The 27,801-nt window shown below is 38.0% G+C and overlaps 6 protein-coding genes and 1 pseudogene across 12 annotated transcripts in view; 5 read left to right on the top strand and 2 right to left on the bottom strand.

Annotated features, from left to right (window-relative positions):
• LOC104822971 (probable polygalacturonase At1g80170) overlaps positions 1–1,407 on the top strand; it is a 5,104-nt gene extending 3,697 nt beyond the window's left edge. For both annotated transcript variants that reach the window (XM_010554348.2, XM_010554349.2), the window contains exons 6-10: positions 44–251; positions 361–442; positions 507–615; positions 708–824; positions 925–1,407. In XM_010554348.2, coding sequence (XP_010552650.1) covers positions 44–251; positions 361–442; positions 507–615; positions 708–824; positions 925–1,230 — 822 coding nt within the window. In that variant the 3' untranslated portion in view covers positions 1,231–1,407. The remainder of the gene's footprint in view (positions 1–43; positions 252–360; positions 443–506; positions 616–707; positions 825–924) is intronic.
• A 235-nt stretch (positions 1,408–1,642) lies between these two features.
• Positions 1,643–3,812, top strand: LOC104822969 (ADP-ribosylation factor 2). Its single transcript, XM_010554343.2, has 7 exons — positions 1,643–1,751; positions 2,329–2,486; positions 2,731–2,801; positions 2,988–3,107; positions 3,208–3,326; positions 3,439–3,520; positions 3,606–3,812. The coding sequence occupies exons 2-7, from the start codon at positions 2,339–2,341 to the stop codon at positions 3,609–3,611; spliced, it is 546 nt and encodes a 181-aa protein (XP_010552645.1). The 5' UTR covers positions 1,643–1,751; positions 2,329–2,338; the 3' UTR covers positions 3,612–3,812.
• On the bottom strand, positions 3,617–6,348 carry LOC104822970. Of its 2 annotated transcripts, none has more exons than XM_010554345.2 (6): positions 6,006–6,348; positions 5,391–5,634; positions 5,122–5,289; positions 4,681–4,803; positions 4,447–4,590; positions 3,617–4,366 (listed from the first exon to the last, which is right to left on the bottom strand). In XM_010554345.2, the coding sequence occupies exons 2-6, from the start codon at positions 5,520–5,522 to the stop codon at positions 3,923–3,925; spliced, it is 1,011 nt and encodes a 336-aa protein (XP_010552647.1). In that variant the 5' UTR covers positions 5,523–5,634; positions 6,006–6,348; the 3' UTR covers positions 3,617–3,922. The 2 variants fall into 2 exon arrangements, with proteins under 2 accessions (XP_010552647.1, XP_010552646.1); XM_010554344.2 differs by having other exon boundaries at positions 5,391–5,529; positions 6,006–6,347.
• Positions 6,349–7,855: 1,507 nt separating this feature from the next.
• Positions 7,856–10,197, top strand: LOC104822966 (probable inactive poly [ADP-ribose] polymerase SRO2). 4 transcript variants are annotated; one of them, XM_010554341.2, is made up of 5 exons: positions 7,856–8,420; positions 8,835–9,073; positions 9,173–9,306; positions 9,422–9,560; positions 9,964–10,197. In XM_010554341.2, the coding sequence occupies exons 1-4, from the start codon at positions 7,939–7,941 to the stop codon at positions 9,533–9,535; spliced, it is 969 nt and encodes a 322-aa protein (XP_010552643.1). In that variant the 5' UTR covers positions 7,856–7,938; the 3' UTR covers positions 9,536–9,560; positions 9,964–10,197. The 4 variants fall into 4 exon arrangements, with proteins under 4 accessions (XP_010552643.1, XP_010552642.1, XP_010552644.1 ...); XM_010554340.2 differs by having other exon boundaries at positions 9,959–10,197; XM_010554342.2 differs by lacking the exon at positions 9,964–10,197 and adding an exon at positions 9,694–9,922.
• Positions 10,198–11,659: 1,462 nt separating this feature from the next.
• On the top strand, positions 11,660–14,138 carry LOC104822965 (beta carbonic anhydrase 4). 2 transcript variants are annotated; one of them, XM_010554338.1, is made up of 9 exons: positions 11,660–11,786; positions 12,046–12,106; positions 12,224–12,364; positions 12,683–12,731; positions 12,858–12,974; positions 13,063–13,116; positions 13,407–13,495; positions 13,626–13,731; positions 13,818–14,138. In XM_010554338.1, the coding sequence occupies exons 2-9, from the start codon at positions 12,054–12,056 to the stop codon at positions 13,983–13,985; spliced, it is 777 nt and encodes a 258-aa protein (XP_010552640.1). In that variant the 5' UTR covers positions 11,660–11,786; positions 12,046–12,053; the 3' UTR covers positions 13,986–14,138. The 2 variants fall into 2 exon arrangements, with proteins under 2 accessions (XP_010552640.1, XP_010552641.1); XM_010554339.1 differs by lacking the exon at positions 11,660–11,786 and adding an exon at positions 11,810–11,954.
• Positions 14,139–14,849: 711 nt separating this feature from the next.
• Positions 14,850–16,979, top strand: LOC104822964 (annotated as a pseudogene).
• An 8,289-nt stretch (positions 16,980–25,268) lies between these two features.
• LOC104822963 (aldehyde dehydrogenase family 2 member B7, mitochondrial) overlaps positions 25,269–27,801 on the bottom strand; it is a 3,623-nt gene continuing 1,090 nt past the window's right edge. The window contains exons 3-11 of the mRNA XM_010554337.1: positions 27,661–27,801; positions 27,419–27,572; positions 27,096–27,325; positions 26,918–27,007; positions 26,516–26,689; positions 26,305–26,442; positions 26,061–26,198; positions 25,925–25,986; positions 25,269–25,843 (exon numbers count right to left, since the gene is read on the bottom strand). The exon at positions 27,661–27,801 is cut by the window's right edge and continues 1 nt beyond it. Coding sequence (XP_010552639.1) covers positions 25,570–25,843; positions 25,925–25,986; positions 26,061–26,198; positions 26,305–26,442; positions 26,516–26,689; positions 26,918–27,007; positions 27,096–27,325; positions 27,419–27,572; positions 27,661–27,801 — 1,401 coding nt within the window. The 3' untranslated portion in view covers positions 25,269–25,569. The remainder of the gene's footprint in view (positions 25,844–25,924; positions 25,987–26,060; positions 26,199–26,304; positions 26,443–26,515; positions 26,690–26,917; positions 27,008–27,095; positions 27,326–27,418; positions 27,573–27,660) is intronic.

The following is a 27,801-nucleotide window of genomic DNA, read 5'->3' as shown; positions in this document are numbered from 1 at the left end:
TTATTGTCTCATCAAAGCGAAGGTTCTTTTTTTTTATCGGCAGGCATTAACTATAGATTCAAGTTCGGGTATAAATGTGAGAGGCCTGACAATTCAGAACAGCCAGCAGATGAATTTTATCATTGCAAGGTCAAATTCAGTGCGGATTTCTAAAGTTATGGTCTCGACTCCAGGAGATAGTCCCAACACTGATGGAATCCATGTCACTGCATCTACCAATGTCATCATCCAAGACTGTAAAATCGGCGCAGGTTTTACCCAATCTTTTCACTTAACTTTATTCTTTCACAAACTAGATGTTAACATCAATTGTAATCTTTCACCTGCTTGGTAATATGCTAATTTGATTTAAAAAAATAGGAGATGATTGCATATCGATTGTGAACGGGAGCTCGGGAATCAAGATGAAGAGGATTTATTGTGGACCGGGGCATGGAATCAGGTACCAACTTTTACATTGGAACAATACTTAAAGAATTAGAGATAAAATATTTTGTTCCTCGCAGCATTGGAAGTCTCGGGAAGGATAACTCAACAGCCGTTGTGACGAAAGTAGTGTTGGACACTGCCTTCCTGAAGGAGACAACTAATGGCCTTAGGATCAAGACATGGCAGGTATCACAGAATCTGCTAAGAATCGAACCAGACCTTTCTAAATCTTTGTGTTCCGATCTTGAGAGAGGCCTGTTGTTTTTGTTTGGCATCAGGGCGGTTCTGGTTACGTTCAAGGAGTGCGTTACGAGAATGTAGAGATGCAAGATGTCGCAAATCCCATCATCATCGATCAGTTCTACTGCGATTCTCCATCGTCCTGCCAAAATCAGGTTCTTTACTGAGCCATTGACTCAAAACAAGAAGGAACAGAATCAATGAAGGAAACCAAACTAATACATGACTCTTCTTCTTCTTCTTCTGATTGTGCAGACGTCGGCGGTAAATATCAGTCAGGTAATGTACAGGAACGTAACAGGAACCACCAAGAGCGAGAAAGCGATCAAATTTGCTTGCAGTGACACAGTGCCATGCAGCCACATAGTCCTCAACAACGTCAATCTGGAACGAGAGGACGGCCATGTCGAAGCTTACTGCAACTCGGCCGAAGGGTTTGGGTACGGAGTCGTACATCCATCGGCCGACTGTCTCTACTCTCACGATGACAAGGGCTATTATTACCAGACTGACGCCATTGAAGCTGTTCTGTCGGAGCCGACTGGACACGACGAGCTCTGATGCGATTGCTGCTGTTATGGTCGTCGTGTTTTGAGTATTTTTTAGTGAGGGCTTGTAACGTATGTTATATATATAGTCTTATTTGTTTACGTCTAAGATCTGACTATAGCTTATGAATGAAGCAATACAACGAGACCGTGAAGCATATTGTTATGTAGTAAAAGAAAGATTTTTATATATTGTTTCATCTTTTAATCAAATATTCTACAATATATATTTTTTTTATGTGGGAGAAGTAGTAATACCAAAGAAACATCAATATAATGACGCGGCATCGATTAATTGGTTTTGCCATGGGGTACCTTGCACTCGGTCGAAGGGTATTTCCGTAACTCCATTTTATAATGCCATTTTCGTTAATTCGCGGCCCTGCCATTATAAAATCGGCCCCACTTTCCATTTCGAGGTCGCACATTTAGCGTTGCTGCGAAGCTTCCCTTTCTTTCGAATTTCGCTCTCTCGCTCGTCGTTGCGAGGTCTCTCTTCCTCTCTCTAAGATCTCCCTGGGACTTTCTTCAGAGGTATGCTTAGATCTGGATCTGTTTTCATGCGTTCTCAATTAAGGTCGTTGGTTTGCCTAGATATCTGTGGTTCGACGGGAACTCATCATTCGCAAGATGTGTCCGTCGGATTCTTAGGACGCATTTCTCGCTTCGTCTCAATCTGATTGTTAAGAATTGGCTTTTTTTTTCTTCCATCGAGAGTTTATGTTTCGTACGATTGGATAATGCGCTGGTATTTCAATGTTGCTGGTGTTGACTTTGATTTGATCTGATTGTCGCGTTCAAACGTCTTGGATCTATGGAAATTCTCTCCGCATTCGTTTGTTTTCATCTGGAATGATTCTGATTCGTTCTGAATTTTAGGCGGATCTGGGTAATGGTTTAACGAGTACGTAAAATCCGGCGATCCCCCCTCATCTGTTTGGATCTGTCTGGTTGCGTTGCATTCATTTATAATTAAGAGTCCTACACTTAAGATTTTTGGTATACAGTATTTTGTAACGATTTTCAAGTGCTTTCATGTGTAATCGTATGATGTGTCACGCGAATGAGGTAATGATACGATCTTTTGTCCTGCATCTCATTTGATCACCAGGTAACGCAGGATGGGGCTGACTTTCACCAAACTCTTTAGTCGGCTTTTTGCCAAGAAGGAGATGCGAATTCTGATGGTGGGTCTTGATGCCGCTGGTAAGACCACCATTTTGTACAAGCTCAAACTTGGAGAGATTGTGACCACCATTCCTACTATTGGTAAGAGTTGGGCCATAATTGTGTTCCTCGGTTAAAAGCTTTACTTCCGCCATTGCCTAGGTGCACGTGTTTGACAGTTGATACTCATGTAGCTAGCTTATGGAAATTTCTTACAGTTGTGTATTGTTATCGTATTGGACATATCTTTGGTGATGATTGTTTAACTGTTGAAACCATTTAATTGTGAACAGAAAGATCTTTTGACTCGTATATGCCATAATGATTAACTGAACATTGTTGACAGGGTTTAACGTTGAGACTGTGGAATACAAGAACATTAGTTTCACCGTGTGGGATGTTGGGGGTCAAGACAAGGTATTATGAATCTATGATATTCAACTTTTCAATACTATTAACCTCGCTGCAGTTAGTGAATTTTTATAGAAACCTCGTCTTTTCTCCATGTTCTCTGTGAAATTTTGTAGTTTTGTATAATGGTTTGAGGAACTTTTTTCTATATAATCTGATAGACATGCCGTTAATCCTGTGCCTTTTCATCAGATTCGTCCATTGTGGAGACACTACTTCCAGAACACACAGGGTCTTATCTTTGTAGTCGACAGCAATGACAGAGACCGAGTTGTCGAGGCTAGGGACGAACTCCACAGAATGCTGAATGAGGTCTGTGCATATAAAGAAGATTTTCCAGCATATGGATGTCAACATTTGTAGAATTATTTTGAGCCTTGACAACAATTGTTAATCCGAGGGGGTTTTGCAGGATGAGCTGCGTGATGCAGTGCTTCTTGTATTTGCCAACAAGCAGGATCTTCCAAATGCTATGAACGCCGCAGAAATCACCGATAAGCTTGGCCTCCATTCCCTCCGCCAGCGTCACTGGTAAATAAAGAACCCCCCCTCAATCCCTTTTGTTAAAATGTTATCTGCATTTCTTATTCGATAGGAGTTTTGAAGAAACGGCTGATTGATTCCATGTCTCTGCAATGTTCAGGTACATCCAGAGTACATGTGCCACGTCCGGTGAGGGGCTATACGAAGGTCTGGACTGGCTGTCCAACAACATTGCGAACAAGGCAAAGCAAAACATCTACACGTATTTTTAAAAGAACTTTATGCTTTGCCTTCTTGCAAATGTTCTGATGCAGTTTTTTTTTCCAGGCGTGACGAGAGAGAGGGAGAGAAAGAAGGTTGGCTGGCGATTCTATCTAAATTGTTTTGTTTCTTTCATCTGTTGCTGTTTCGATTGCGTGGCTTTTTGTGCAAGTGTCTTTGTATGTAGGCAGCCCCTTTTTCATTGTTGCTATATTGTAATTCTAAGAACGGGTTTTGATGAATGTACGTGTTAGTTTATGGGTTTTGGCAAAACACGTTATCTTCGTTATATATATATATACTCGGAAATTCCATAGGCTGTCGACAAACACTTGATACGCGTAAAAAAATAACAAATTGCTAGTATGATGAACTTGCATACGTCATCTTGAGTGAACTGACAAATCCCTGCGCCTTCTCCTAGAGGTTCTCCTGTGTTGAGCCCATCTCTCCTTGAGATCTTCGGACCCCATCCGAACCTGTCGCTGTGGCTCGTCGGGCTTACTCTCGGATGAACCCGAGTCTCCGGCTCGGATCGTATAGGACTCGGCCAAGAGGTCTAGGATGAGCATCTCCGTAGTGTTGGCAGTGATTCCTCTGAGATACCAAGAGATGGGTGGGGGCGGAACGATAGCAGGCTGAATGAGCTGCTCCAGTTTCAGCTTTGATCCGATCCTCCCTCTCCCTCCGCTGCATCTCTCATACTCATCTTCCGTCCTCGGCCTCTCCTTTCCTTCACACATATGCTCGTCCACAAACAATGGCTCCACTCTCCAGCACCCTTCGAACCTCTTCATGAACCCTGTCTTCACTTGCTTGAATTTCATCTGCGTTCCCATTCCTTTAATATCATATCTCATACTCTCCATAATTCCCCGAAAAGATTCGTAAGGGGTAGGGGTCTTACAGAGTGATCTGCTCGGTTTTGTTCCACCAAGACATGGACTGAGATTGTCCCTGACCACCATAGAAACCTCCATATAGCTGCTTGTTCCACCTCAACTACTTGCCTTGTCCCTTCATCTACCAATACTTTCCTCGATATCACTTCCTGAAACGTGATTTATAACTTTTCAGCAAATCAAACTTGGATATTACATTACTTGGGTTTTTTTTTCTTCCCGAAATGAAATCTATATACCTTGATGTTCTTGAAGACTCTTCTATTGTCAGGGTCAGTCACAATGTTATACACTGCATCAGGTGGCAAACCGACGTTTACATCCACGCTGAGATTGCAAAGAGAGCCTTTCGGTATACTCACCTGCCAATACCCATATGTTAGCAGAATCATATGAATAATTGCGAATAAATACAGTTCTTCCGACAAACTTGCAGAAATCATCTAGACTTGTCGAACAGGATCATGCCCCTTTCAATGACCGTCGTGACATCAATTCTGTGATTCGTATGCCATCCTTCACCCAAGAAAATACCATGTCTTAACTCTTAACATCATCTAGTTTTGTCAAACGAGATCACGCCCAGTTCAATGATCATCGTGTCACGTCGACTCCATGATTCACTCACCCAGTCCATCGACTCTACGCTACAAAGAAGACTACACAGTTCCGTCGCTCACCTTTATCGCTGGAGGCTGATCAGTCCATGCAGGGTTTTCTCTCCAGCGTTGTAACTGCTTCTCCAGATCAACTTCAATGGAACTCGATAAACATTCTTTACCATTCCTCCATGAAGAGCCTATCAACTTCATCCCCGGCTTATCAGCCGACAATCTCTTCAACTGGGACTACAACAAAGAGGCAATGATCTTTTCAGTAACATGAGAAGATACCAGAATCTTCACAGACGTATGAAATTGACAACCTAGGAATGATGTCGGAGGCCAACCTGAAGACCGCTCTGGAACTTCTGAGATAACCCCAGAATTCCAGAGACCGCGGGATTAAACACACTCGGGATCACATTTCGTTTATTCTTCTCGGTGCTTGAACACGATTTGCTAACGATGGTCTCACCCATTTATGTTCTGAAAGCCACACCAATTAACATTCAAGTCTCATGTTCATGGTTCAGCTTGTAAGGAACTGAACAACAAAAATCTCTGTCCGGCAACAATCGTCAGAGGTAGTCACTAATGAGAGAAAAAAAAAAGTTCCTTAAAACATGCTTTAGATTTTAGTTTAGCCGCCAACGCATACATGCCATACACAAATCCTCTTTAGCCCTAACCGAAGATGAAAGTGATGACATTTACAAAGCCCTAACCGAAGATGAAAGTGATGACATTTACCATTACAGAACCTAGAAATGGAAATCCAGAGTTGGCGACTCCTTTTCTGAAGTTTCGTAAATACAACAATACAATAAAATAAATAAAACTGAATTTGCGAGGAACTATCACTATCACGTCTGAGACTAAACAGGGCAAAGATAACGCCACTACAATTGCAAATTACAGACAAAGGGGAGAACTTTTTTACTGCTGAAAGCATAAGGCTTTACCCGCGAAGAACCAGGACTCGAGACAATCACTTGAAATATCAGGAGGAGCAGAGAACAAATTGCGCGCGCAATCACAAATGCAGAGAAATCGATCTTTAAACCCGACGCCGAATCGGGTCTTTAGATCTTCCCTTCCTACAACGATGGAGAAGGCAAAAGGGACAGCTCTCGCGGGTCAATTAAACTGTAAGCATATCTTGTCGGATTGCAGAATCCACCATGTGAAACTCGCCGAAACACGTGGATCTTTCGGAGACGATGACAGCTTCCCAACCTTTTGATTCTTTGAATCGTCCTCTACAAATCCATGTCCGTCGTGTTGTGTGTGTGCCTGTCTCGGCGAAGGAATGATGATAACCGCCACGTGTCAGTTTTCAGTTGGTAAAAGCGCCAACTTGCAACTTTCCGTCGTTTGGCGAACTGCGTGCCGTTTCCACACTATACAAACGCCGGTGATCGCATCATCCATACTAGGTAATTAAATAGATGTGGTAATTTATAATCTTGATTTATTCTATGATATGTGATTTCTAATATTTATTACTTTTTCAGTGATCTAGGCTATCAAAAACTCTAAAAAACTAGAATTAAAGTTTGTTAAATGTTTTATAAAGAAATTTAATGTAGTATTCTACATAATTTAAAAAAATGGCATTGCGCAATTTTCTATGATTAAATAATGGTATATAGATATAAAAAAAAACATTTTTTTAGAGAATATGAACGGGAAAGGGGCATATTTGCGCTTCTTGGTCCACAAGTACCAATTCCCTTAGTCTCCACTCAAGGAAGAACTCGAAAAGATTTCCCCAACATCCCACAACTCCAAATCACTCTTTACCTCTTTGATATCAAATCCATGTCGGTGTCTGGCTGCCACGTCGGATTAATGTTAGAGAGGAATTACTTTAGTGGGCCTTTGAGCCCACAAACTGAAACGGGCCTTAATGAGGACTAAACCATACATTTTAAGCCCATAAACAAATGGGCCTATTTACTAAACCTTGTAGTCTTCAGTTATCGTAAGGGGCATTCATATGAACCCTCCCTCGGGGATTCTGATTTGGGTTCTTATGAGTTGAATTAATTATAAATTATTTAATTACCGTGTTGAAATTTGTAACCAATTATACGTATGTGAGAATATTTTCCTTATTGTAAAAAAAAAAAACTGTTGTTTATGTAATTCTTTTTTATGACCAGCAAATTCGTCGGAGCTATTAGTATACTAGGATCAGAAAGAATAATTAAATGAACGCATATAGTATGTTTGTAGCTTATAGGATAAGAACAAAAAATTACTCCCGTAAAATATATTAATATAATTGATTCTTAACTGACAAGTTCAATTTGTGCATTATATTGGTTCTATAAGACCGATATAACTTTTATTATATATATATATATTATTTCATGTATTAGCCACAAAAAGGTACCTAATGACCTTTCAGACGCACACATATTAAACAAATATAGAAAAAAGATTTTAGATACGAAATTTTTAAAAAATAAATAGAGTTATAACTTTAAATAATATGAATATGAATATGAATAATAATAGCAAACGAATAAAGTAAAATTAGATAATTTATTCATAAATCTTTCATTATTATTGTTAATAATGTATAAATGAAGAGCTAGAAGATTCTCGCTACACGCATTTGAGCAATGTTGACCAAAAAGGGTCCATGTTACGTATGACTTGCCCGCGAAGCAAAAATACATTCCTTCGGGGATGTTTATTTTTTCCACTTCGGGTCGGGGGCATTTTTGTAATTTCAATCGACGAGGGGGAGGAATGAGAAGAGAACGTCGTAACCGCACCGCCTAAACCGTTTTATAATAAGCCCTAAACCGCCAAAGGATAGGGGGAACAGCACCATCCAAAGAACTGTTTTTCTTCTGTTTTCTCGCATTTCTCGATCCTTTTCCCATGGCGATGCAGACCGAGATCGAGGATCAAGCTTCATTCACCAGCGTTGGTTCCGGAGAAATCCTCGATTCCATCTCCGACGACGCTGATTCTGGGTTTCCTCCGGTCCGGAATCTTGCCGGCGACGGACTGATACCCATCGGTGAGGGGAATCCCGAATTCAATCTCATTACCGCTTCTTTCCTCTCCGGCCTTGGTCCAGTGGCCAGCGACACGACAACCCTTTCAGTGCTCAAGAACTCGACGGAGAGCGTCTTGACGAAGGCGAAGTTTATGGTGTTTAGGATTTTTACGGCGGCGGTTGCGAGGAAGAACGGCGGCGTCCCCAACATGAAGTACGGCTGGTTTGCGGGCTCCAAGGAGGAGATTCGAAGGATCATTTCGCTCGGCTTCAGTGGTCGCGAGATCGAGAAATTCGCCAATGACGCTGCGTCTCATGGGGTTGGGATTCATCTGGTTCCTTCTAAACTCTCTTTGGCTGCGTAAGTTTAATTTGTGCATTTGTATTATTCTGTTAGGTATGCTTAGTTCGATCAATTGGTATGTTTAATCTCCGTGAAAAATGCGGGAAAGCAAGCGCGATCTGATCATGTTCGACGAAACTTCTGATGGATGCAAACTTGGGTTAGGAGGGAAATATGTTTGGCTTCCCAGAAACTAAATTCTTGCTCACGAAGTTATCTATCCTACATTTTCCTTGTCAACATGTAAAGATCCGAATACAGAGATGGGAGAGAATTCGATCCTCCTACGCTCCTGTATTGTTTTTTCGGCGTTTGAATTTGAATTAGATTCGGTTTCGCTATTCACCTCTGCTCCTTGAATTAACTTTCTCTAGAAGGTCTTTGAGGAAACCAAATGGAATGTATCTTGATGTAACTCTGAAATTCCCACAGGGCATTAGGTACCGAGCCTGATGAAGAGGGGCTGAGGCATCTTCTCTTGTGCCGTATAATCCTAGGAAAATCAGAGCCACTGATCTCCGGCTCTAGACAAATGTACCCGAGTTCTTCAGAATTCGATTCTGGTGTGGATAATCTTCAAAATCCGCAAAGGTACATAGTATGGAGTTGTTCCATGAATTCCCATATCCTCCCCAGTTACGTTGTCAGTTTCAGGTCTCCACGTCTGGGAGGTATGCAACTTCTTCAATGCCCATTTGCAATATCGCTTTACGAATTCATGCTATGCCTTCATATTGAACTAACTGATATGCACGTTGGTGTTCTTTCAGGTATCAGTAGAGATGGTATTTTGCCCCGACCTAGCACGACATGGGTTAGCTTTCCTGCCCTCATATCCTTGCTCTCTAAGTCATTGGATCCCCCAAGAATGAACTTGATACTGGAAACCTATGATGATTTCAGGGTATGCATTTCGAGATCTCAAATTTCTTATTGTCTCAATGTCTCTTGTTATCTGTGGATCGATCCGACCACTTTCTTCCCGTGTCGTGTGTCGAACTAATTAGATTGCTTTGCAGAAACGGAAGTTGAGGAGAGACAAGCTGGTTCAGAAGATGAGAGAAGTGGCAGGGGACGATCTTCTTGTTCACATAATCAAGAATTACAGGGGCACGGACAGGGTGATGACGTGAAGGGTCATTTTTTTTTCTTGCTATGGTAAGTCTATTTTAGAAAGTTTCCGTTTTTTCATGATAAGTTTTATTCGAAGAATAGGGAAGTGAGGAAAAGTACCTTTTCCGCGTCAATGGCACGGACAGGGTGTTGAACTAAACGTTGGTTGCTTGTTCAGCAAGGGCGCAAACCTGATGCTTTTGTTTTTCTCCCAAAAGGAACTTTTCTTGCCCATCTTCCACATCAGCGTATACGTGTGTGAATCCCACTTTACAGCATCACTGATATGCATAATAACCTAAGCCTATCTCATTTCCTTTGTCAACATATGTATTTATATATATATATATATATATAATCAATCTTTGCCCTTTATATAAAATTATTGACTGTCATTCTATCCCATGACTTATTTCATAAAACTACCTTCTTTTCCTTGGCAGAGAAGTTCACGGAGGCGACGTGGTGCTGACAAATTCTCTCTCTCTCTCTCTTTTGTGGAGGATGGAAGAGAACATGGTGTGGCCGAATAGGACAGAGAGTAAATAGACGGGTTGGGTAAATGCCAGTTGGTTCTGTGTATAGAATTAGATTAGATTACTTACCATACCAAAGACAGTAGTAGTGGCGCGTTGTATGGTTTACTCGATCCGATCGCAATACAAGCAGACAGCATTCATGACTTGGAAAACTAAAAAAAATGCACTCTATAACTCAGGATTTGCCCTAGTTGGACAATTTCAATTTTATTTCTCAAGCCCAAAGTTTATATCATGAGCCCATCCATGCCCATAGGCCTGTACCTCAAAAATTTGGACCATGCTAACCTTCTTACAATGCCCATAACTTTCATTAATAAATAACAGACCTCCACATCGTTTGAAGCTCGAACGTTCCAGATCTCTTTTTTTTTTTGTAATAAAATTTTGTTTTCATCTATTTTTTTGGTTTATTTTACTTCCCGATACTTCGTTGTCCCCTCCATTCCTTCCTACTCCTGCGTCTGTACAGCCTGACGAGGAGCCAGGGCTAACAATGTGATCCATCTATAAGGAGACCTTCTCTTTCATCCAAAAGGTATATATAATTTATATATATTTGTTTCCATGCGTAGTGGCTACGGAATCCTTTTGATTAATTCTTTGCGATTGAATATTCAAAGCCAGTAATCTTTTAGAATATAACTGCCTGTTTAAGTAGTCATAATAGAACATTGAAGTGTCATCGTACAAAATAGGAAGCAATTTTTCTTAAGTTACAAATGCATATATATATATATATATATATTGAATTTATAAGATCCATAAATAACATTTATAACTAGAAGGCCAACAAAAACAAATAATTGGCTCGAACACAAATGTCAACAGTCTATACCAAATAATTAATCTGATTCTTGGTGTTCACAAAAACCCTTCCTTGAATTTTATAATCCGACCATTAAACTATTCTGGTATTATACTTAAAAAAAATACTATTTTGATATTATATATCCGAGTTTATTCAGAGACCTTTCCACGAAAATTTGAGGTGGTCAAAGTCTCGAGAATATGCTACTTTGGTATATTTCGAATTTAAAAAAAACATAATATATAATTTCATGAGGAGACGAACGTGGAATGATTCCGCTAACGAAATGATTAAATTACTTATGAATGTTTAAATTTAAATAAATCGATGATTAATTGCCCGAGGCAGGTTTAGAATGGGGAAGGACATAAACAACATACCTTTTCACATACAATTCCATCAATTATTAACCGACGACTTCGACAGAAAGATACAAATTAGTAATTTGACCATCTTAATTTGTTACGAATATATAATATATAGTAATATATACAGATGGTTGTTAATTCAAAGTTAATCCGACCATAAATTGGTATAATTACCCGGCAAGATCGAAAAGGCATATATATATATATATAATCACCTGAAAAAATAATATTAGTTATATATAAATATGGCTAACTAATTCTTTAATTATGTAGATAGTAAATCACAAATCCTAATTTCATCACCTCATTTTTTTAAAATAAATTATCCTCTTTCATAAAAAAAATGTCCATTTTTTTCCTATAAAGAAGCAAACTCGGGGGCAGATTACGTATTACAGAGCTCGCGCTATAAATACCAAACCGGAGAGCATTCCCTTTTATAACGTGAAGTCCATTAGCTTTTAGTTTATTAATTCTACAGAGAATCATTACAAGAAGAAGAAGAAATCCCCGAACTCTTAAACTTTTTCCCGCGATCTCACTTTCGAGCAAGGTCTGTAAGAACCGTGGTCATCATTTTCATGAATTAATGTCGGTCGATTCGGATTTGGATCACAGTTCTTGTTTATGGCAGAGACCAGAGCCGTTTCTCTATTTGTATTCTCTCTTTCCTTCAGGGTTTGAATCTAATATCAAGCCGTGAATGAAGATCATTATCAAAGTATTCGATGCATACGTAGTTTTTGTATTGATTTTTCCGTATCTCGTCGGAGAAATCGCTGAATTTGATTGTGGTTTTGTACTTGTTAAAGGAGACGACATGGCCACGAGCTTGTACGAAGAAGCCATTGCAGGACTCAACCAGCTACTCAGGTGCACACACAACACTAATAATTAATGGGCCCCATATATACACACACACATTCACTCACATTGATTTCACGGTTCGTCGACTTTTTTTTTTTTTTGGGTTTGTCCGATCGGCGGCAGGGAGAAATCAGGGCTCGGCGACATCGCCGCCGGGAAAATCAAGAAGTTGACGGCAGAACTGGAGGAACAGGGTTCGTCAAAGTCAGACGCGGTTGAGCGAATCCACTCCGGCTTTATCCATTTCAAGACTCAGAAATTTCTGTATGTCTTTATTCTTAAAACTAGTTTTTATTTATTTATTTATTTATTTTAGATTTACCAGAAGAAAATCGAAAGCACTCTTATTGTGGAGGTGAGAGGGCCAGTTCCTCTGTGTGTGATCCCAATGGGCAAATAATGGTGTTTGCAAAAGTTACCCAAACGGTTAGTTAGTTATATTAGTTGTCCGACCCAAAAAAAAAAAGGACAGAGGAGATCCGATTGGTAATGTGCGGGAGCAGTAAAAGCGTTTTGGATCATGAGTATTCTTCATTTATTTGTCAGTTTATTACTGAATTTGACGGAGATTCTTTTTAACAGGAAGAATCGTGATTTGTACGATCCACTCGCCAAGGGTCAGAGCCCCAAGGTTTTTGATTTCGCACATTCCATTTGATATTATATATACATATATATATATATATGTATTCGTTTACTAAAAGAGGCAAAAACATAAAATCTGATTGCATACGGTGAGGGTGCGTTGAATATGCAGTTTCTGGTGTTCGCGTGTTCGGATTCAAGAGTGTGTCCGTCTCACATACTGGATTTCCAACCAGGGGAAGCCTTTGTCGTCAGAAACATTGCTAACATGGTTCCTCCTTTTGACCAGGTTCTCTCTCTCTTTTTCTTCCCATCAAGCAATATCCTTTGTGTTGGTAGGGAGATTAATATTTGATTAACGGCTTTGCTTGTTGCAGAAAAGACACTCGGGAGTGGGTGCTGCCATCGAATACGCTGTTGTAAACCTTAAGGTGTATATAACAATAATGATAACCTTCAATTTGGATTTACTTAATTACCCTTTTTTTTATTAAAAAAAAATCATCCTTCTTGTGGTTGGTTCATCGTGATTCCCCTTTTTTTCATTACCCATTTGAGGAATGTGAATTATTTCAATCTTTGGTGCAAGACATAACCCTAGGGGATGTCCATCTGATCTCTTTGCTATTAAACTCCCAAAAGAGAGAAACCCTTTTTGCCACTAGTAACAAATTGGCAGAGGTTGGTCCTATATATGATAAAGGACATATTGTATGCATAGGTGGAGAACATTCTGGTGATAGGTCACAGCTGCTGTGGCGGTATAAAGGGTCTCATGTCCATAGAAGATGATGCTGCCCCCGCAAATACGTATGTGTGTGTATATATATATATATTCAAGAATCATGCTATTCTTTAAGATTGATCAGTATTATTAGACACATGTTATTGCTAGATCCATCTAACGTGGTGAAGTTCATTAATTATAATTGATCCGCAGGGACTTCATAGAGAACTGGGTGAAGATATGTGCACCCGCCAAGAACATGATCAAGCAAGAACTGAAAGACAAGAGCTTGGACTTTCAATGCACCGAGTGCGAGAAGGTGTATTAACAAAAGACCATATACCATCTTTCTCTATCTATGTCTGTCTGTCTAAATTATAAAGCTTTCGCCTTTTGGATTACCAGGAAGCGGTGAATGTGTCGCTTGGGAATCTTCTGTCTTATCCGTTTGTGAGAGAAGCGGTGGTGAAGAAGAGTCTCGCCATTAGAGGAGCTCACTACGACTTCGTCCACGGAAATTTCGAGCTATGGGAACTCGACTTCAAGACATCCCCTCCCGTTGTCTTGTCCTGATCTCTTTTCATGTTTCTCTTCTTCTTCTTCTTCTTCTTCTTCTATGTCTTGAATGCTTTTGTTTACAAAAGCCGTAAATAACTTGTGATCGTCTCTGTTTTTTGGATATTTCTCATCATCCTTTTGTCCGTCTGATTGACGGAAAACTCGTTACATCACAAATTACAACTTCACTGCTTTTCACCGCCACAGCGCGAACAGACGTTAACATGTTTTTTGAGCAAATGGGTAATGTAAAGTTTTGAGATTTCGAAACGGGTGTCCAAAATTTCGGGTGCATGTGTCTAGAACCTTTTTAAATTACGAAATAAATCAGGATTAGATTAGGACTTTAATGTTTTCGTAATTTTTGAATTTGTTGTAGTTTTGCATTAACTTTAAAAGAATTTCCAAATTCAAGTTTAAGATAAAGAGTCTTTTTGAGCCATAGCCGTTAGTGTAAAACGTTAAGAAAAGTTGGCAAAATGAAAAGAAAAGAGAAGAACGTTTTTTTTTTAAAAAAAAAAAGAGTTGAAAAAGTCAAAGTGGGTGGTGATAATGGTCTTAAAATTTCAATGATGTTATTACCAATCAATCATCACACACACTGTTAAATCTGGCTCTAACCAAAGATCCTGTCCGGTCTGAAAAAAGTAACAGTCACACTTTCTCTTATATAATGCGACTAGACTGCTGACCTTCTCCTCTGATTGCTTCATCATCGCCTATCTGTCCAATCATTTGGCCATGACACTAGCACTAATTAATTAATTAGTTAATTAATTAATTAAAATTGAAAAGATTCAGACTTCTAACCGTTAATTTTCCTTTCTCTCCACGATACAAATACTGGCACATTTTTGCTCCGTCTATCATTTTCTCTCTCAAACAAAAATGCTCAAAGAATTGTTTCTTCTTGTGCCATTCCTTTTGGGTCTCCTCAATGTAACTTCATGCCGAACTATTTCTTATGCAAATTTCATGCCGTTATTCTATTTGCCGGGAACCAGTGAATTGGATCTATTTCAGTTGAAGAATTTATGAGTTTCTAAAACTGGGTAATTGATTTGATGCGTTTTGGTGCAATGCAGGTCAATCTCGCCGGTGGCTTCTCGCCGGAGGAAAGCCCATTCACTCCGAAAGCGTCTCTGGTTCGTTACTGGAACAAAGAGATTCGAAGCAAATCGTCCAAATGGGAGTTCCTTCTGTCCAAGAGGCGTCACCGCTCAACGCCGTCGACTCGGCGAGCTTCGCTAAGCTCGCCGCCGAGGACTCGCTCCCGACTCGGTTCTCGGAGTTCTGCTCTGCCGCGAAACTCTTCTGCTTTCCGGATTTGGGTCAGAGCCTGGAGAAGCACACTGACGACGTGAGCTTCTCCGTCTACGACCAGAAGAACTTCACCAACTACGGCACGTCCAAAGCCGGTGGGGTCGACTCGTTCAAGAACTACTCGCACGACGGCAACGTCGTCGCCGACTCGTTCCGGCGTTACAGCCGCGACACGGCGGGGCACAACGACGAGTTCGCCAATTACGCGACTTCAAGCAACGTCGTGGAGGAAAATTTCAACTCCTACGGCAGCTCTGCCACAGGAGGCAGTGGCGATTTCAGCAACTACCAGTCTAATGTCAACAATCCGACAAGCCGTTTCACCTCGTACTCAGACAGCAGCATCCGGTCTCAGACCTTGAAGTCTTATTCCCACGAGGCCAATTCAGGATCTGGTCAATCCTTCACCAGCTACGGTAAGCTCGGGAACGGGGCCGCGAACGAGTTCTCTTCCTACGCCGTTTCGTCCAACATTGTCGGGTCAGATTTCTCGAACTACGGCGAACGTGGAAACGCAGCCAGCGAAACATTCACCAGTTACGGAACCGATGGTAATGTGCCGGAGAACAACTTCAGAAACTACGGCGCCGACGGGAACGCCATCACCGACACGTTCTCGAACTACAGAGACACAGCGAACGACGGCGATGACTCGTTTTCGTCGTACGTGAAGAACTCAAATGGTGAGAAGACCGATTTCCTAAATTACGGACAAACCTTCAATCCCGGGTCAGATTCTTTCACAGGATACGGCAAAGGAGCAGCGGAACACGAGATCGGTTTCACAACTTACGGCTTCAACACCACTTTCAAGGATTATGCCACACATGGCGTCGGATTCGTGAAATACAACCAGACAATATCCATCTCTGATGGTAAATCCGTAAATAGGTGGGTAGAGCCGGGAAAGTTCTTCCGAGAGACGGCGCTCCGGGAAGGGACCTTGATTCCGATGCCCGACATCAAGGATAAAATGCCCAAAAGGTCGTTTCTGCCTCGGAGCATAATCTCGAAACTACCATTCTCGACCTCGAAAATCGCCGACATTAAACGTATCTTTCACGTCAGCGAGAACTCGACCATGGAGGGGATAATCTCCGATGCGCTCAGAGAATGCGAGAGGCCTCCGAGCGCCGGGGAGACGAAGCGGTGCGTGGGAGCGGCAGAGGACATGATCGACTTCGCCACGTTGGTGCTTGGCCGAAACGTCGTCGTACGGACGACGGAGAGCGTGGGCGGGTCAAAGAAGAAGGTGATGATTGGAAAAGTTAGAGGGATCAATGGCGGAGAAGTGACGAAATCGGTGTCGTGCCATCAGAGTCTATACCCGTACCTATTGTATTACTGCCACTCTGTGCCCAAAGTCCGGATCTATGAATCGGATCTTCTTGACCCGGAAACTGAAGCCAAGATCAACCATGGCATCGCCATCTGTCACATTGACACATCAGCTTGGGGTCCGAGTCACGGAGCGTTCGTGGCGCTCGGGTCGCGACCAGGTCAGATTGAAGTCTGCCACTGGATATTTGAGAACGATATGACCTGGACCATCGCCGACTAGGTTCTAACCAGGTTGCGTTCCGGGTTGAGTACGGGAAAATAGAGAAATCCTAATAATATCTATATCCTAAGTTTTTTTTCATAACATTTAAATATGTATTCATTTTTTAATAAGTGGATTTTAGTAGAAACAATTTATGATATTTTTTTTTTGCGATTTTATTTATTTGTTCATCTGAATAAGTTATATTGCTGCTGATGTATAAGCATTAATAATATGAGGTGGGCATCATTATGTGCGGTACAATTCTATGGAATTTTACTGAGGTATTTAAAAACATTGATAAGAGAAATCTGAAAAAAAAGATATAAAGGAAAAATAAAATAATCCAAAAAAGAAAGATAGTTATATTGTACACTGTTCCTGACATTATCCTGTAATGATGTAATTTCTAACGTCTTACCAAAAATAATATTTTTCGTTAGAGTAATTTAATTTGTGAGACGTAGGGCAAACCTACAAGTGTACTTCTCTAATTATTGAGGAAATAGTGGTTTGGCTTAATCATGGAATTACTATGACAAATTTTCATGTTTAGTTATAAAGGATTACTTTAATTTTTTATTTTATTTTTGTGTCCACTGTCTTTTAATACAAATCCAACAAATTACACCTAAAATTACGCATATTTTAAACAAGTTGTTCGAATCTCCAAACAATAGTCCATTGCTTTTTATATAAAAAAAATAGTCCACTGCTTTAGCAAAATCAACATGAAAGAGAATGTAACACCTAATATACGATATATAAAAATAAAATAAAATAACTTGTGTTTGATACTTCCACACATAAGCCTAATACATCAAGGAGTATGGTCCAATTATATGATAAAGAGGCAAACCTATCATAGTCAAGTCTAGAAATCACAATAATGATGAATACATCATTTGAAAAGTTGGTTGAACCAACAGAAAAGAAGAAGATTATATTTATTTTAAAATTACGAGATTTTTCTTTTACATATACATATATCTCTCTATATAATATTATTTGTACAGGTTTGATGCGTTTATTATTTATTAATATATTATTTTAACTGATTAATATCACAATTTAATTCAAATGCAACTTTTTTTTATTGTAACTCTTGTGGGATCTACACTATGTTTTTAAACATCTTTTAATTTGTATATTTATTATTCAATAAAAACCACATATAAAAAAATTAATTCAGTGTTCGTATAATATAAAAGAGAAGTCATAAAACAAATTTAATACTGAAAATATTTCAATTTAGTACGTAATTTTTTATTTGCATATTTAGAGATCAATCTCCAAATATATGTGTTCATATTGTATATAATTATGTGTTCACATATACATCTCTATATAATACGATTTATAAATCAAATTTATCACACGCCATCAATCTCTAAACCAACCAAAGCAAATGGTTCCCAAGTTCATTTTTCATCTATTACTCATTTGCATGCTTATATCACAAATCCAAACCAATCATCTTCTCACGTCCACTGACGAAAAGTTCCCATCGTGGATGTCGAATTCGGATTGGAAGATCATTCAAAATCCGATAACCTCGGCCAAGGCGAGTCTTGTGGTAGCAAAGGACGAGTCCGACAACTATACAAGTGTGTCCGAGACTGTATCGACAGCCACAAAACTCTTCACTGTGAACAGATTCATCATACATAAGAATATATTTTCCATTTTTTCAAATACTTTAGGACCTAGGTTATAGATAATTAAAATAATATATAATAAAATACCAAAAAAAATATTAAAATCTAATATTGCCAGATTAATTGTTATAACTATTCTACAGTTTCAATGCGTTTGTTGACATTTGATTAAAGTATTGTTAAAAATGATTGTCAATGGTTGTGATTAAAAAATGATTAATTTATAATGGTTACAATGGTGATTTAATAGAAATTAAAAACTTAAATTTTTATTATAAATAACAACAACATTTTTAAATATTTTGAACCATTTTTTCTTATGTATATATGTGTATAGAATATATATATATATATATGTGTGTGTTTATACATATATCTTGTGTATACACCTATGTATATATGTGTAATATATATATGTATATATAAATTTGTATTTTGTGTATGTATATATTATGTATATATATGCATGAAAATCCGAGCATATATGTATATATATGTAGTAAAAATATATTAAAACAATAAAAATATAATGTAAAATTTTACATGCACATGAAATTTTCGTTTCCAATACGTTTGGCACACTAAGAAAATATGTAATATTAAAATTTTAGAAAAACAAACATATGCTCTATTAAATAAAAAGAAATGTCAAACCCAAGCAAAAATATAAAATATCCCGATTGCGGGTGTCATGTCATACATAAAAAAATATTAATTTCAAGTTTTTGTAATTAGAGACATCATTTATAATATGGTTTTTGTTATGATGAGTGACTTGGATGTGTGAAACCGATAAAAAACCTTATTTGGGAAACGAAATCACTTACCTTATTTGTTAGTTTTTCCTCTAACATAAACATTAAGACTATATTCATACATTATAAATGAAAGTTATAAGGCATTTTTAAACATTTGAAAACTCTCAATTTACCAATACTTGATGCGCATTTGGAGACATCTTTTATTATTATAACAATAATAACAACAACAACAACAAGGGTAAAACCCCTAAAAACTTCCAATTTACAAAAATATATACAAATAAATCTTCAACTTGAAAAACTGTCATTCAATAATAATGTGGTTGCCGATAACAATAATGTGGTTTTTGTTATGGTAAGTGATTTGGTTTTGGGTTCACTCTAAGGTTAGTTTTTCTTCTAAAATAAAATGTAACCTCCAATACAATATGTTCATACATTACAAAGAAAACTTACAAAATATTTTTAAACATTTGAAAACACTCAGTTTACCAATATTTGATTGGCATATTTGGAGATCAATCCCCAAATGGATGTGTTCACATTGTATGTAATTATATGTATGTATATATATATATATATTATATTATATATATTCACACGATCATATATGTATAAGAGACATATTTTATTATTAAAACAACAATAACAACAACAACAACAAAAACAACAATAATAATAATAATGTGATTTTTGTTATGGTAAGTGATTTGGTTTTGGGTCTACTCTAGGGTTAGTTTTTCCTCTAAAATAAAATATAACCTTCAATACAGTATAGTCATACATTATAATGAAAATTTACAAAACACTTTTAAATATTTGAAAACTCTCAATTTACCAATACTCGATGTGCATATTTGGAGATCATTCCCCAAATAGATGTGTTCACATTGTATGTAATTATAGATATGTATATAAGTAAATGTATATATGCATATTAATATGTTTATACATATATTTTGTATATATACCTATCATATATATATATATATATATATATATGTATATATATGTTCAAATATCCTTACAAACGATACACCTATGTATATATATTATATTATGTATATTTATTCATGAACATACTATCATATATATATAAAAAGATATCTTTTATAATAATAATAATGTGTGGTTTTCTTGTGATAAGTGAATTGGATGTATGAAGTCCATCAAAAATCTTATTACGAAGAAGGGCGATGAAGTCAAACTTCAATCTATCAGTGTTTTACAAATGCTCTTTCAAAAGATATCGAGACATATTTTATGTACACATTGTAAAGAATGATACAAATAATTATATCTCTCTAGATAATATTAACTGTACACTTTTGATACATTTATTATTCATTAATATATTATTTTAATTGATTAATATTTGTAAACTCATATCACAAACCCAAACAAACCATCTTCTCACGTCCACTACCGAAACGTTCCTATCGTGAGTGTCGAATTCAAATTGGAAGCTCCTCCAATGTCCGATAACCACGGCCAAGGCTAGTCTGATAGTGGCAAAAGACGGGTCCGACAACTATACAAGTGAGTCCGAGGTTGTATCGACAGCGACGAAGCTCTGCACCGGAAAGAGATTCATCATGTATATGAAACTCGGGGTGTACAAGGAGTAAATCGAGATAAGTACCTCTATGAAGAACATGATGTTGGTCGGCAATGACAACGGGATTGATTCTGCAATCATCACCGACAATAAAAACTTTAGAGACGACGAGCTAATGTTTCGATTTACAAGTTTTGATAAATTTACTATATTAAAATCAAATTATAAAATCAATAAACAAAAATAAGAATATCGAAAGAAATTAACTTCACATATATGGTTATATAATATGTATATATAAACTATTATAACCTAGAATATATAACTATAGATATCTATGTATATATATGTGTACATATGATATTATAAATAATAACCGAAATATGTATACATTGCAAATAATGATGCACATATATATCTTTCTTTATAGTATCATTTGTACACTTTTGGTACATTTATTATTCATTAATATAATATTTTAACTGATTAATATTACATGTAAATTCAAGTATTGGATTCGAACACAAGATATTTGATTTGAGAGTAGATTGTTTTCGGGTATGAAACTATATATTTATATTACGATCTAGGTTTCGAGCTATTTTAGGGCAAACATCACATTGAAATTTAAAAAGAAAGAAAAAAGAAAGAAACAAGAGATAAAATCATATACTAGTTTTTATGGACGAACGTGTAAAATGAGCTTCACAAACAACATAATAAAGTCAAAGGCCCTCGTCGAACGCCACCCAGTGGCTGGAACCCAAGAGTTCCCCGCCAAGAAGCTGTCGTGGTCAAGACGTGAAAGCCAGACCACTTCGCTCTGCCAGAGATGTTAGCTCCAGGGTCATAGTTCATGTACTCTGCATAGTAGATAGTAGGGAGAGCGAAGTCTTCATCCCATGACAACCATCCGACGGGATTCACCATACCACCGAGAAAGCATTTCTTGAATACAGTTCTCGAGTACTTACGCCACGGCCGCCCCAGGTACGCCGCGGTGGATGATGATTCCCGTGTGCTCGTCGGGCTCTCGCAGGAATGAGCGGTGATCGTATTCTTCTAGCCCTTCATGGGACGTCGGAGATATATGTTGCATCTCTGGAAGACAGCGATTGTCTTTCCAAATATGAAGTCAACGATTCCGTGAATGTCGCAGTTACGGTAGAATTGGAGGTTGGCGTGGACATAGAAGGTGTTTTGGTACCCTTTGAAAGAGCATCAATAGTACACCGACATGTTCGAGCTCGACCTCATCGCCACCGCTTGCTCCTTCTTGCTCCTTCTCGGATCCGCCGTATTCTCAAATGTTATGTCTCTTGTCGTGCCATCAGAGTCTATACCCGTACCTATTGTATTATCCTCTATCTTATTTTTGCTTTTAGCATAATTAACTTACCGAAAGTTGCGGAATCGAACGTCTTCACGCCGTCACTGGAGTTTTTGTTGCCAGTGATTGTTGTAGCATGAATCCCGTCACCTACCAACATTATGTTCGGCATGGAGACGTCGATGTACTCCTTGTACAGTTCGGTTTTGATATGTATCACAAACCTCTTCCCGCCAGAGAGCTTCTTCGTCGCCGCTAAAGCCTCCAATAGACTTGTGTAGTTGTCGGAGCCATCCTTGGCAACTAGAGATTGGCCTTGGCCGTTGCCGGATTTTTTAGGAGCTTACAGTCTGCATATGACACCCACATTGGGAATTTCTTGGATGGTTACTTTGGGTTTGAAGTATGAGAATGGAGATCATGAGCATCAAACGAAAAATGAAGTTGGGGGCTAATTTTATTTGGTTTGCTGAGAGACTGTTGGTGTGAGATGATTTTGATTTGAATATCATAGTATATATAGGGAGAGATGCGTATGTGAACATGCAATGTGAACGCATACATTTGGTAAATTTCCTTTATAATGTATGAACATATTATATTGAAGGTTACATCTTATTTTAGAGAAAAAAATAACCCTAGAGTGGACCCAAGATTAAATTACTTACCATAACAAAAACCATATTATTATTATTATTATTATAAAATATGTCTTTTATACATATATGGTCATGTGTTCATGAATAGATATATGTATAATATAATATATATACATAGGTGTATCGTTCCTTATATATAGCTTAGGTCCTAAATTATTTGAGAAAAATGAAAAATATATTCTTATGTAGAATGAAGAAGATAATAATAATTGAATTTTTTTGTTGTGTAAGGTGAATTTTATAAAATTAATAAACTGTAGATAATATTAACTGTACACTTTTGGTACATTTATATTCATTAATATATTATTTTAATTGATTAATATTTGGAAACTCATATCACAAACCCAAACAAACCATCTCCTCACGCCCACTACCGAAACGTTCTCATCGTTGGTGTCGAATTCAAATTGGAAGCTCCTCCCATGTCCAATAACCACGGCCAAGGCCAGTCTGTTAGTGGCAAAAGACGGGTCCGACAACTATACAAATGTGTCCGAGGCTGTATCGACAGCGCTCTGCACCGGAAAGAGATTCATCATGCATGTGAAACTCGGGGTGTACAAGGAATAAATCGAGATAAGTGCCTCTATGAAGAACATGATGTTGGTCGGCGATGACAACAGGATTGATTCTACAATCATCACCAGCAATAAAAACTTTAGAGACGACGTGTTAATGTTTCGATTTATTACTTTTGATAAATTTACTATGTTAAAAATCAAATTATAAGATCAATAAACAAAAATAAGATAGCGAAAGAAATTAATTTCACTTATATGGTTATATAATATGTATATATTGTTGGTTTAGGTGTTCTATATGTTGCTTTACGATATGAGTACCCTGACATTTTATATTGACAGGGTACTTATATCGTGGAGGAATATGAAATTTTCTCTATTATAAATAATAATTGAAAGATGTATACATTGCAAATAATGATATATATATATATATACTTTCTATATAATATCATCCGTACATTTTTTGTACGTTTGTTATGTAAATTTATTTTTGTGATTGGTAGAGTAGAATAACTTTTGAAAGAGAGATGTAATTTTTATGATGAAAGAAACTTAATTTCATTGACTTTTAATATAGATATTTTAAATATGATTTTTTTTTAAAAAAAAAAGATGGTGTATATAATTAATTATTATCATTAATGAATGTAAAATAATTGAATAAGTACCATTTGATTGTAGCACATATATCTATACATACCTATGAATATATATATATACACGATATTATAAATAATAATTGAAAAATGTACACGTTACAGATGCACATATATATCTTGCTATATAATATCACATATACACTTTTGATACTATTTAGTATTTACCATTCATAACTCTATTTTTGTGATTGGTAGAATAGAATAACTTTTGAAAGAGATGTAACTTTTTGGATGAAAGAAACTTATTTTCATTAATTTTTAATATAGATATTTTAACCGTAATTTTTCTTAAAAAAAATAGACGGTGTATATAATAATTACCATGCATGTCAAAATCCATTTGACACCATTTTTTTTTTGGTTAAACATTTGACACCATTTAACAAAATAAAATTTCTTTTTTGATAAATTTGGCCAACAACCAAGAAATATATAAAACTAAAAAAAATAGCAAAAAGAAGCATATGCAATATTTAAAACAAGTCGAACCCAAACAAAAATATAAAATATTCCTATTGGTGGTATCATAGTATATATCTGTATTTATTAATTTCAAGTTTTTGTAGTATCACACATCTTTTGTTATATATATACGCGATGAAAAAACTGAAAGTTATTGAAAGTCATCTCTTTTCATTGGAAAAGTGTATAATATTATAAATAATAATTAAAAGATGTCCACAATATTTTAAATAATGATATATGTACCAAAAGAGTACATATAATATTATAAATAATAATTGGAAGATGTATATACACTTGGACTTATTAATTACATCCACGTACGTCACTTATATATAACAAAAGATCTATAATACTACAAAAACTTGCCGTCGTGGGTTTCATATCCTGTTCGAAAGTTTTTGGAAATCTCGACAACGAACGGTCAAAATCGATCTTGTGGTGGGAAAGGATGGGTCCAACCATTACAGGAGTATCTGGGAGATTGTAGCGGCGGAGATAAAGCTCGCCGGAAAGAGGTTTGTGGTATACGTGAGAGTAGACGTTTACAAAGAAAATGTGGAGATCCACAAAGAACCTGATGTTTGTCAGCGACGGTATTGGTTCTACGATAATCACCGGTAATACCAACCTCAGAGACGATGCGTCCACAAGATCTGGCTTTGGCCGTTGTTGCCGACTTTTTCAAAAATTTCAGACTCGGGATACGAAATTTATAAGTTTGGAATGAATTTTGTGCATTTTCCAGACGAGCGACATTATATATTTGTATTCTGTATATATATGTATACATACATATATACACATATATACGTAGGTGTGCTACATACAAGTGCTTTCTACAACCACTGTTCAAACCCACCTCTGGGTATCAGTATTATAAAAAAGAACAAGTAAATTAGTCTCTCTTATTTGAATTTCAGAAAATTTAGGTCAAAACCGCAAATATGTTTTGGAGGGTTTACGTGATACCTCTGTCTATGAATACAACCATCAAGGTTTTGATCAAAAGGAAAAGGGATTACTCTCTGGCTGTTGATCTTTATTCTTTTGTCGTGCCAAATAACAATGTCTTGTCTCATCATCATCGCCATCACTGACATGGCATCAGGCATGGGACTAGAGCCAGGCAGGGTTGGTGAGGGGAGTAACAACTGCCTTGACTTGCAAGTAATTATTGAGACTGTAGATTCCCTTCTCTCGTCCGAAGCCACTCATCTTATACCCTCCGAACGGAACAGAGGCATCGAACACATCGAAGCAGTTTATCCACACACTCCCAACCCTCAGTGCCCTCATCAGCCTATTCGCCGTGTCCAGGTTCTGCGTGAACACCCCTGCTGCTAGCCCGTACCTCGATTTATTCGCCCTCCTTATCGCCTCATCAAGATCCCTGATATATTTTTAGACCATTTCAGAATGCCATAGAACAAGTTGCCTGCTGCTATTTAGAAGAGTTTCATGTGAATCTTACTTGAATTTCAGAATGGACTGAACAGGTCCAAAGATCTCATCATTTGCGATCAGCATCTCATCCTGCCATTCATTCCCATGTTAACTGGTCACGATGATGTTTGAGTTTAACAGGCCCAAAGAGGTTTTTTTTTTACCTTCACATCCGAGAAAACGGTGGGTTGGATATAGTATCCCTTGGAACCAAGTTGGTCTCCTCCAGCTTGGAGAGTGGCTCCACTCTCAATGCCTGATCTTATGTACTTCAATATCTTCTGAAACTGTTCTGAGTCCACCTGTTTTGTCCACCACAAAATCCAAACCCCTTCATATCTTCTGAAATTGTTCCCAGTCTCAACTGTGATTGATATGGTTCACATGTAGAGTCAGAACATGTTTTACCTGAGGACCTTGCTCGATGCCCGCCTTGAAAGGATCGCCGACAGCACGTTTGATAGCCCGAGCTTTTGCTTTCTCTACGAATTCATCATACACACGCTCATGTACGAACGTGCGTGAGCCGGCACAGCAGCATTGTCCCTACAAGTAAAGTTAACCAGATTAGATTGATGGCTTATATAAGCTTTGGGTAAAGTTTTGAATTGACCTTTACCTGGTTAAAGAACAGAGCGAAGTGGGCAAGCTCAACAGCCTTATCTACATCAGCATCTTCACATACGATGAATGGCGACTTTCCCCCCAGCTCCAGAGTCACTTGCTTAAGATTGCTTTTGGCAGCCAACTCAAGAACAACCTTTCCCGTTTCGGTAGAACCCGTAAAAGCTACCTGCAGAGGTTTGATAGATTTCTTTAGAGGGCTGGAAACATGTTGAACAGAATGTTCTGCATCTCATTGGCGTGGAGGTAACACTGTTAGTATATGGTTAAATACCAATTGCTGATTTGATATACACTCCATGGAGCAGCTTACCAAGAAACTAGAAAAACCTTTCATGGGGCTGACATATAACATTCACAGATCATACGAAGAGTGTGAGAAGGGTTTCTTCATCACCTTATCGATATCCATGTGACTAGCGATGGCTGCACCAGCCGTCGGACCAAATCCAGAAATTATATTTACAACACCAGGGGGAAGTCCAGCCTGTCAGAGAAATCGGATCAATGGAGATGTGTATAACTTGAAAAGTTAACTGAGGAAAGTAAAAATGGATCAGCCCATCAGATCTAACCTCATGAAGAAGTTTCCCTGCGTAGAGAGCAGACAGAGGAGTCTGCTCGGCTGTCTTGAGGACAACGGTGTTTCCACATGCTAATGCAGGTCCTAGTTTCCATGCGAGCATTAGAAGAGGAAAATTCCAAGGGATGATCTGACCAGCGACCCCTATTGGTTCGTGGAGAGTCTGCACATGGTGCGGACCATCAGCTGGAACCGTCAGACCATGGATCTTGTCTGCCCAACCTAAGAAACTCATCAAGAACACGCACCCAAATTGTATGAGAAGGGAATGGTTACAATAACATGTATACAATAGTTTGTGACTGTATTACCCACCGGCATAGTATCGGAAAAGACGTGCGAGCATTGGCACTTCGATCTTGGCAGATTGTTCGTAAGGTTTTCCGTTATCCCATGTCTCGAGTGCTGCGATCTCATCGTTGTGTTTTTCGATCAAATCAGCAAAACGCAGTAAGATCTTGGACCTTTCCTGAATAAGGACAGAACACAAAGTCAAGTTAAAAGCAACAGCCAAAGGATGGTCTAGAGATATATATGCACAAGATGTAAGTGGTTACATAAGCAGTCATTCTAGGCCACGGTCCCTCATCAAAGGCCTTACGAGCAGCCGAAACCGCTCGGTTCACGTCCTCAGAGTCACCCTCGGCCACATGAGAGATCACTTCCCCTGTTCTCGGGTCCAATGTAGTGAAAGTTTT

Source organism: Tarenaya hassleriana, unplaced genomic scaffold (assembly GCF_000463585.1).
Source record: "Tarenaya hassleriana unplaced genomic scaffold, ASM46358v1 Cleome39, whole genome shotgun sequence".
Classification (NCBI taxonomy): Eukaryota; Viridiplantae; Streptophyta; class Magnoliopsida; order Brassicales; family Cleomaceae; genus Tarenaya; species Tarenaya hassleriana.
This window is presented reverse-complemented; position numbering and strand designations above follow the sequence as displayed.

What these genes read in the sequence shown, in the direction of transcription:
- LOC104822970 (XM_010554345.2), bottom strand. Translation starts at nt 5,522, where the DNA reads ATGGGTGAGACCATCGTTAGCAAATCGTGTTCAAGCACCGAGAAGAAT. An exon ending in AGTTCCAGAGCGGTCTTCAG is followed by an intron (nt 5,290 to 5,390) that starts GTTGGCCTCCGA and finishes TCTTTGTTGTAG; the next exon opens with TCCCAGTTGAAGAGATTGTC. An exon ending in GAGTCTTCAAGAACATCAAG is followed by an intron (nt 4,591 to 4,680) that starts GTATATAGATTT and finishes ATCACGTTTCAG; the next exon opens with GAAGTGATATCGAGGAAAGT.
- LOC104822965 (XM_010554338.1), top strand. Translation starts at nt 12,054, where the DNA reads ATGGCCACGAGCTTGTACGAAGAAGCCATTGCAGGACTCAACCAGCTA. An exon ending in TTCAAGACTCAGAAATTTCT is followed by an intron (nt 12,365 to 12,682) that starts GTATGTCTTTAT and finishes TCTTTTTAACAG; the next exon opens with GAAGAATCGTGATTTGTACG. An exon ending in ACGCTGTTGTAAACCTTAAG is followed by an intron (nt 13,117 to 13,406) that starts GTGTATATAACA and finishes TTGTATGCATAG; the next exon opens with GTGGAGAACATTCTGGTGAT.
- LOC104822966 (XM_010554341.2), top strand. Translation starts at nt 7,939, where the DNA reads ATGGCGATGCAGACCGAGATCGAGGATCAAGCTTCATTCACCAGCGTT. An exon ending in TCTAAACTCTCTTTGGCTGC is followed by an intron (nt 8,421 to 8,834) that starts GTAAGTTTAATT and finishes AAATTCCCACAG; the next exon opens with GGCATTAGGTACCGAGCCTG. An exon ending in AAACCTATGATGATTTCAGG is followed by an intron (nt 9,307 to 9,421) that starts GTATGCATTTCG and finishes ATTGCTTTGCAG; the next exon opens with AAACGGAAGTTGAGGAGAGA.
- LOC104822969 (XM_010554343.2), top strand. Translation starts at nt 2,339, where the DNA reads ATGGGGCTGACTTTCACCAAACTCTTTAGTCGGCTTTTTGCCAAGAAG. An exon ending in TCCACAGAATGCTGAATGAG is followed by an intron (nt 3,108 to 3,207) that starts GTCTGTGCATAT and finishes GGGGTTTTGCAG; the next exon opens with GATGAGCTGCGTGATGCAGT. An exon ending in TCCCTCCGCCAGCGTCACTG is followed by an intron (nt 3,327 to 3,438) that starts GTAAATAAAGAA and finishes TGCAATGTTCAG; the next exon opens with GTACATCCAGAGTACATGTG.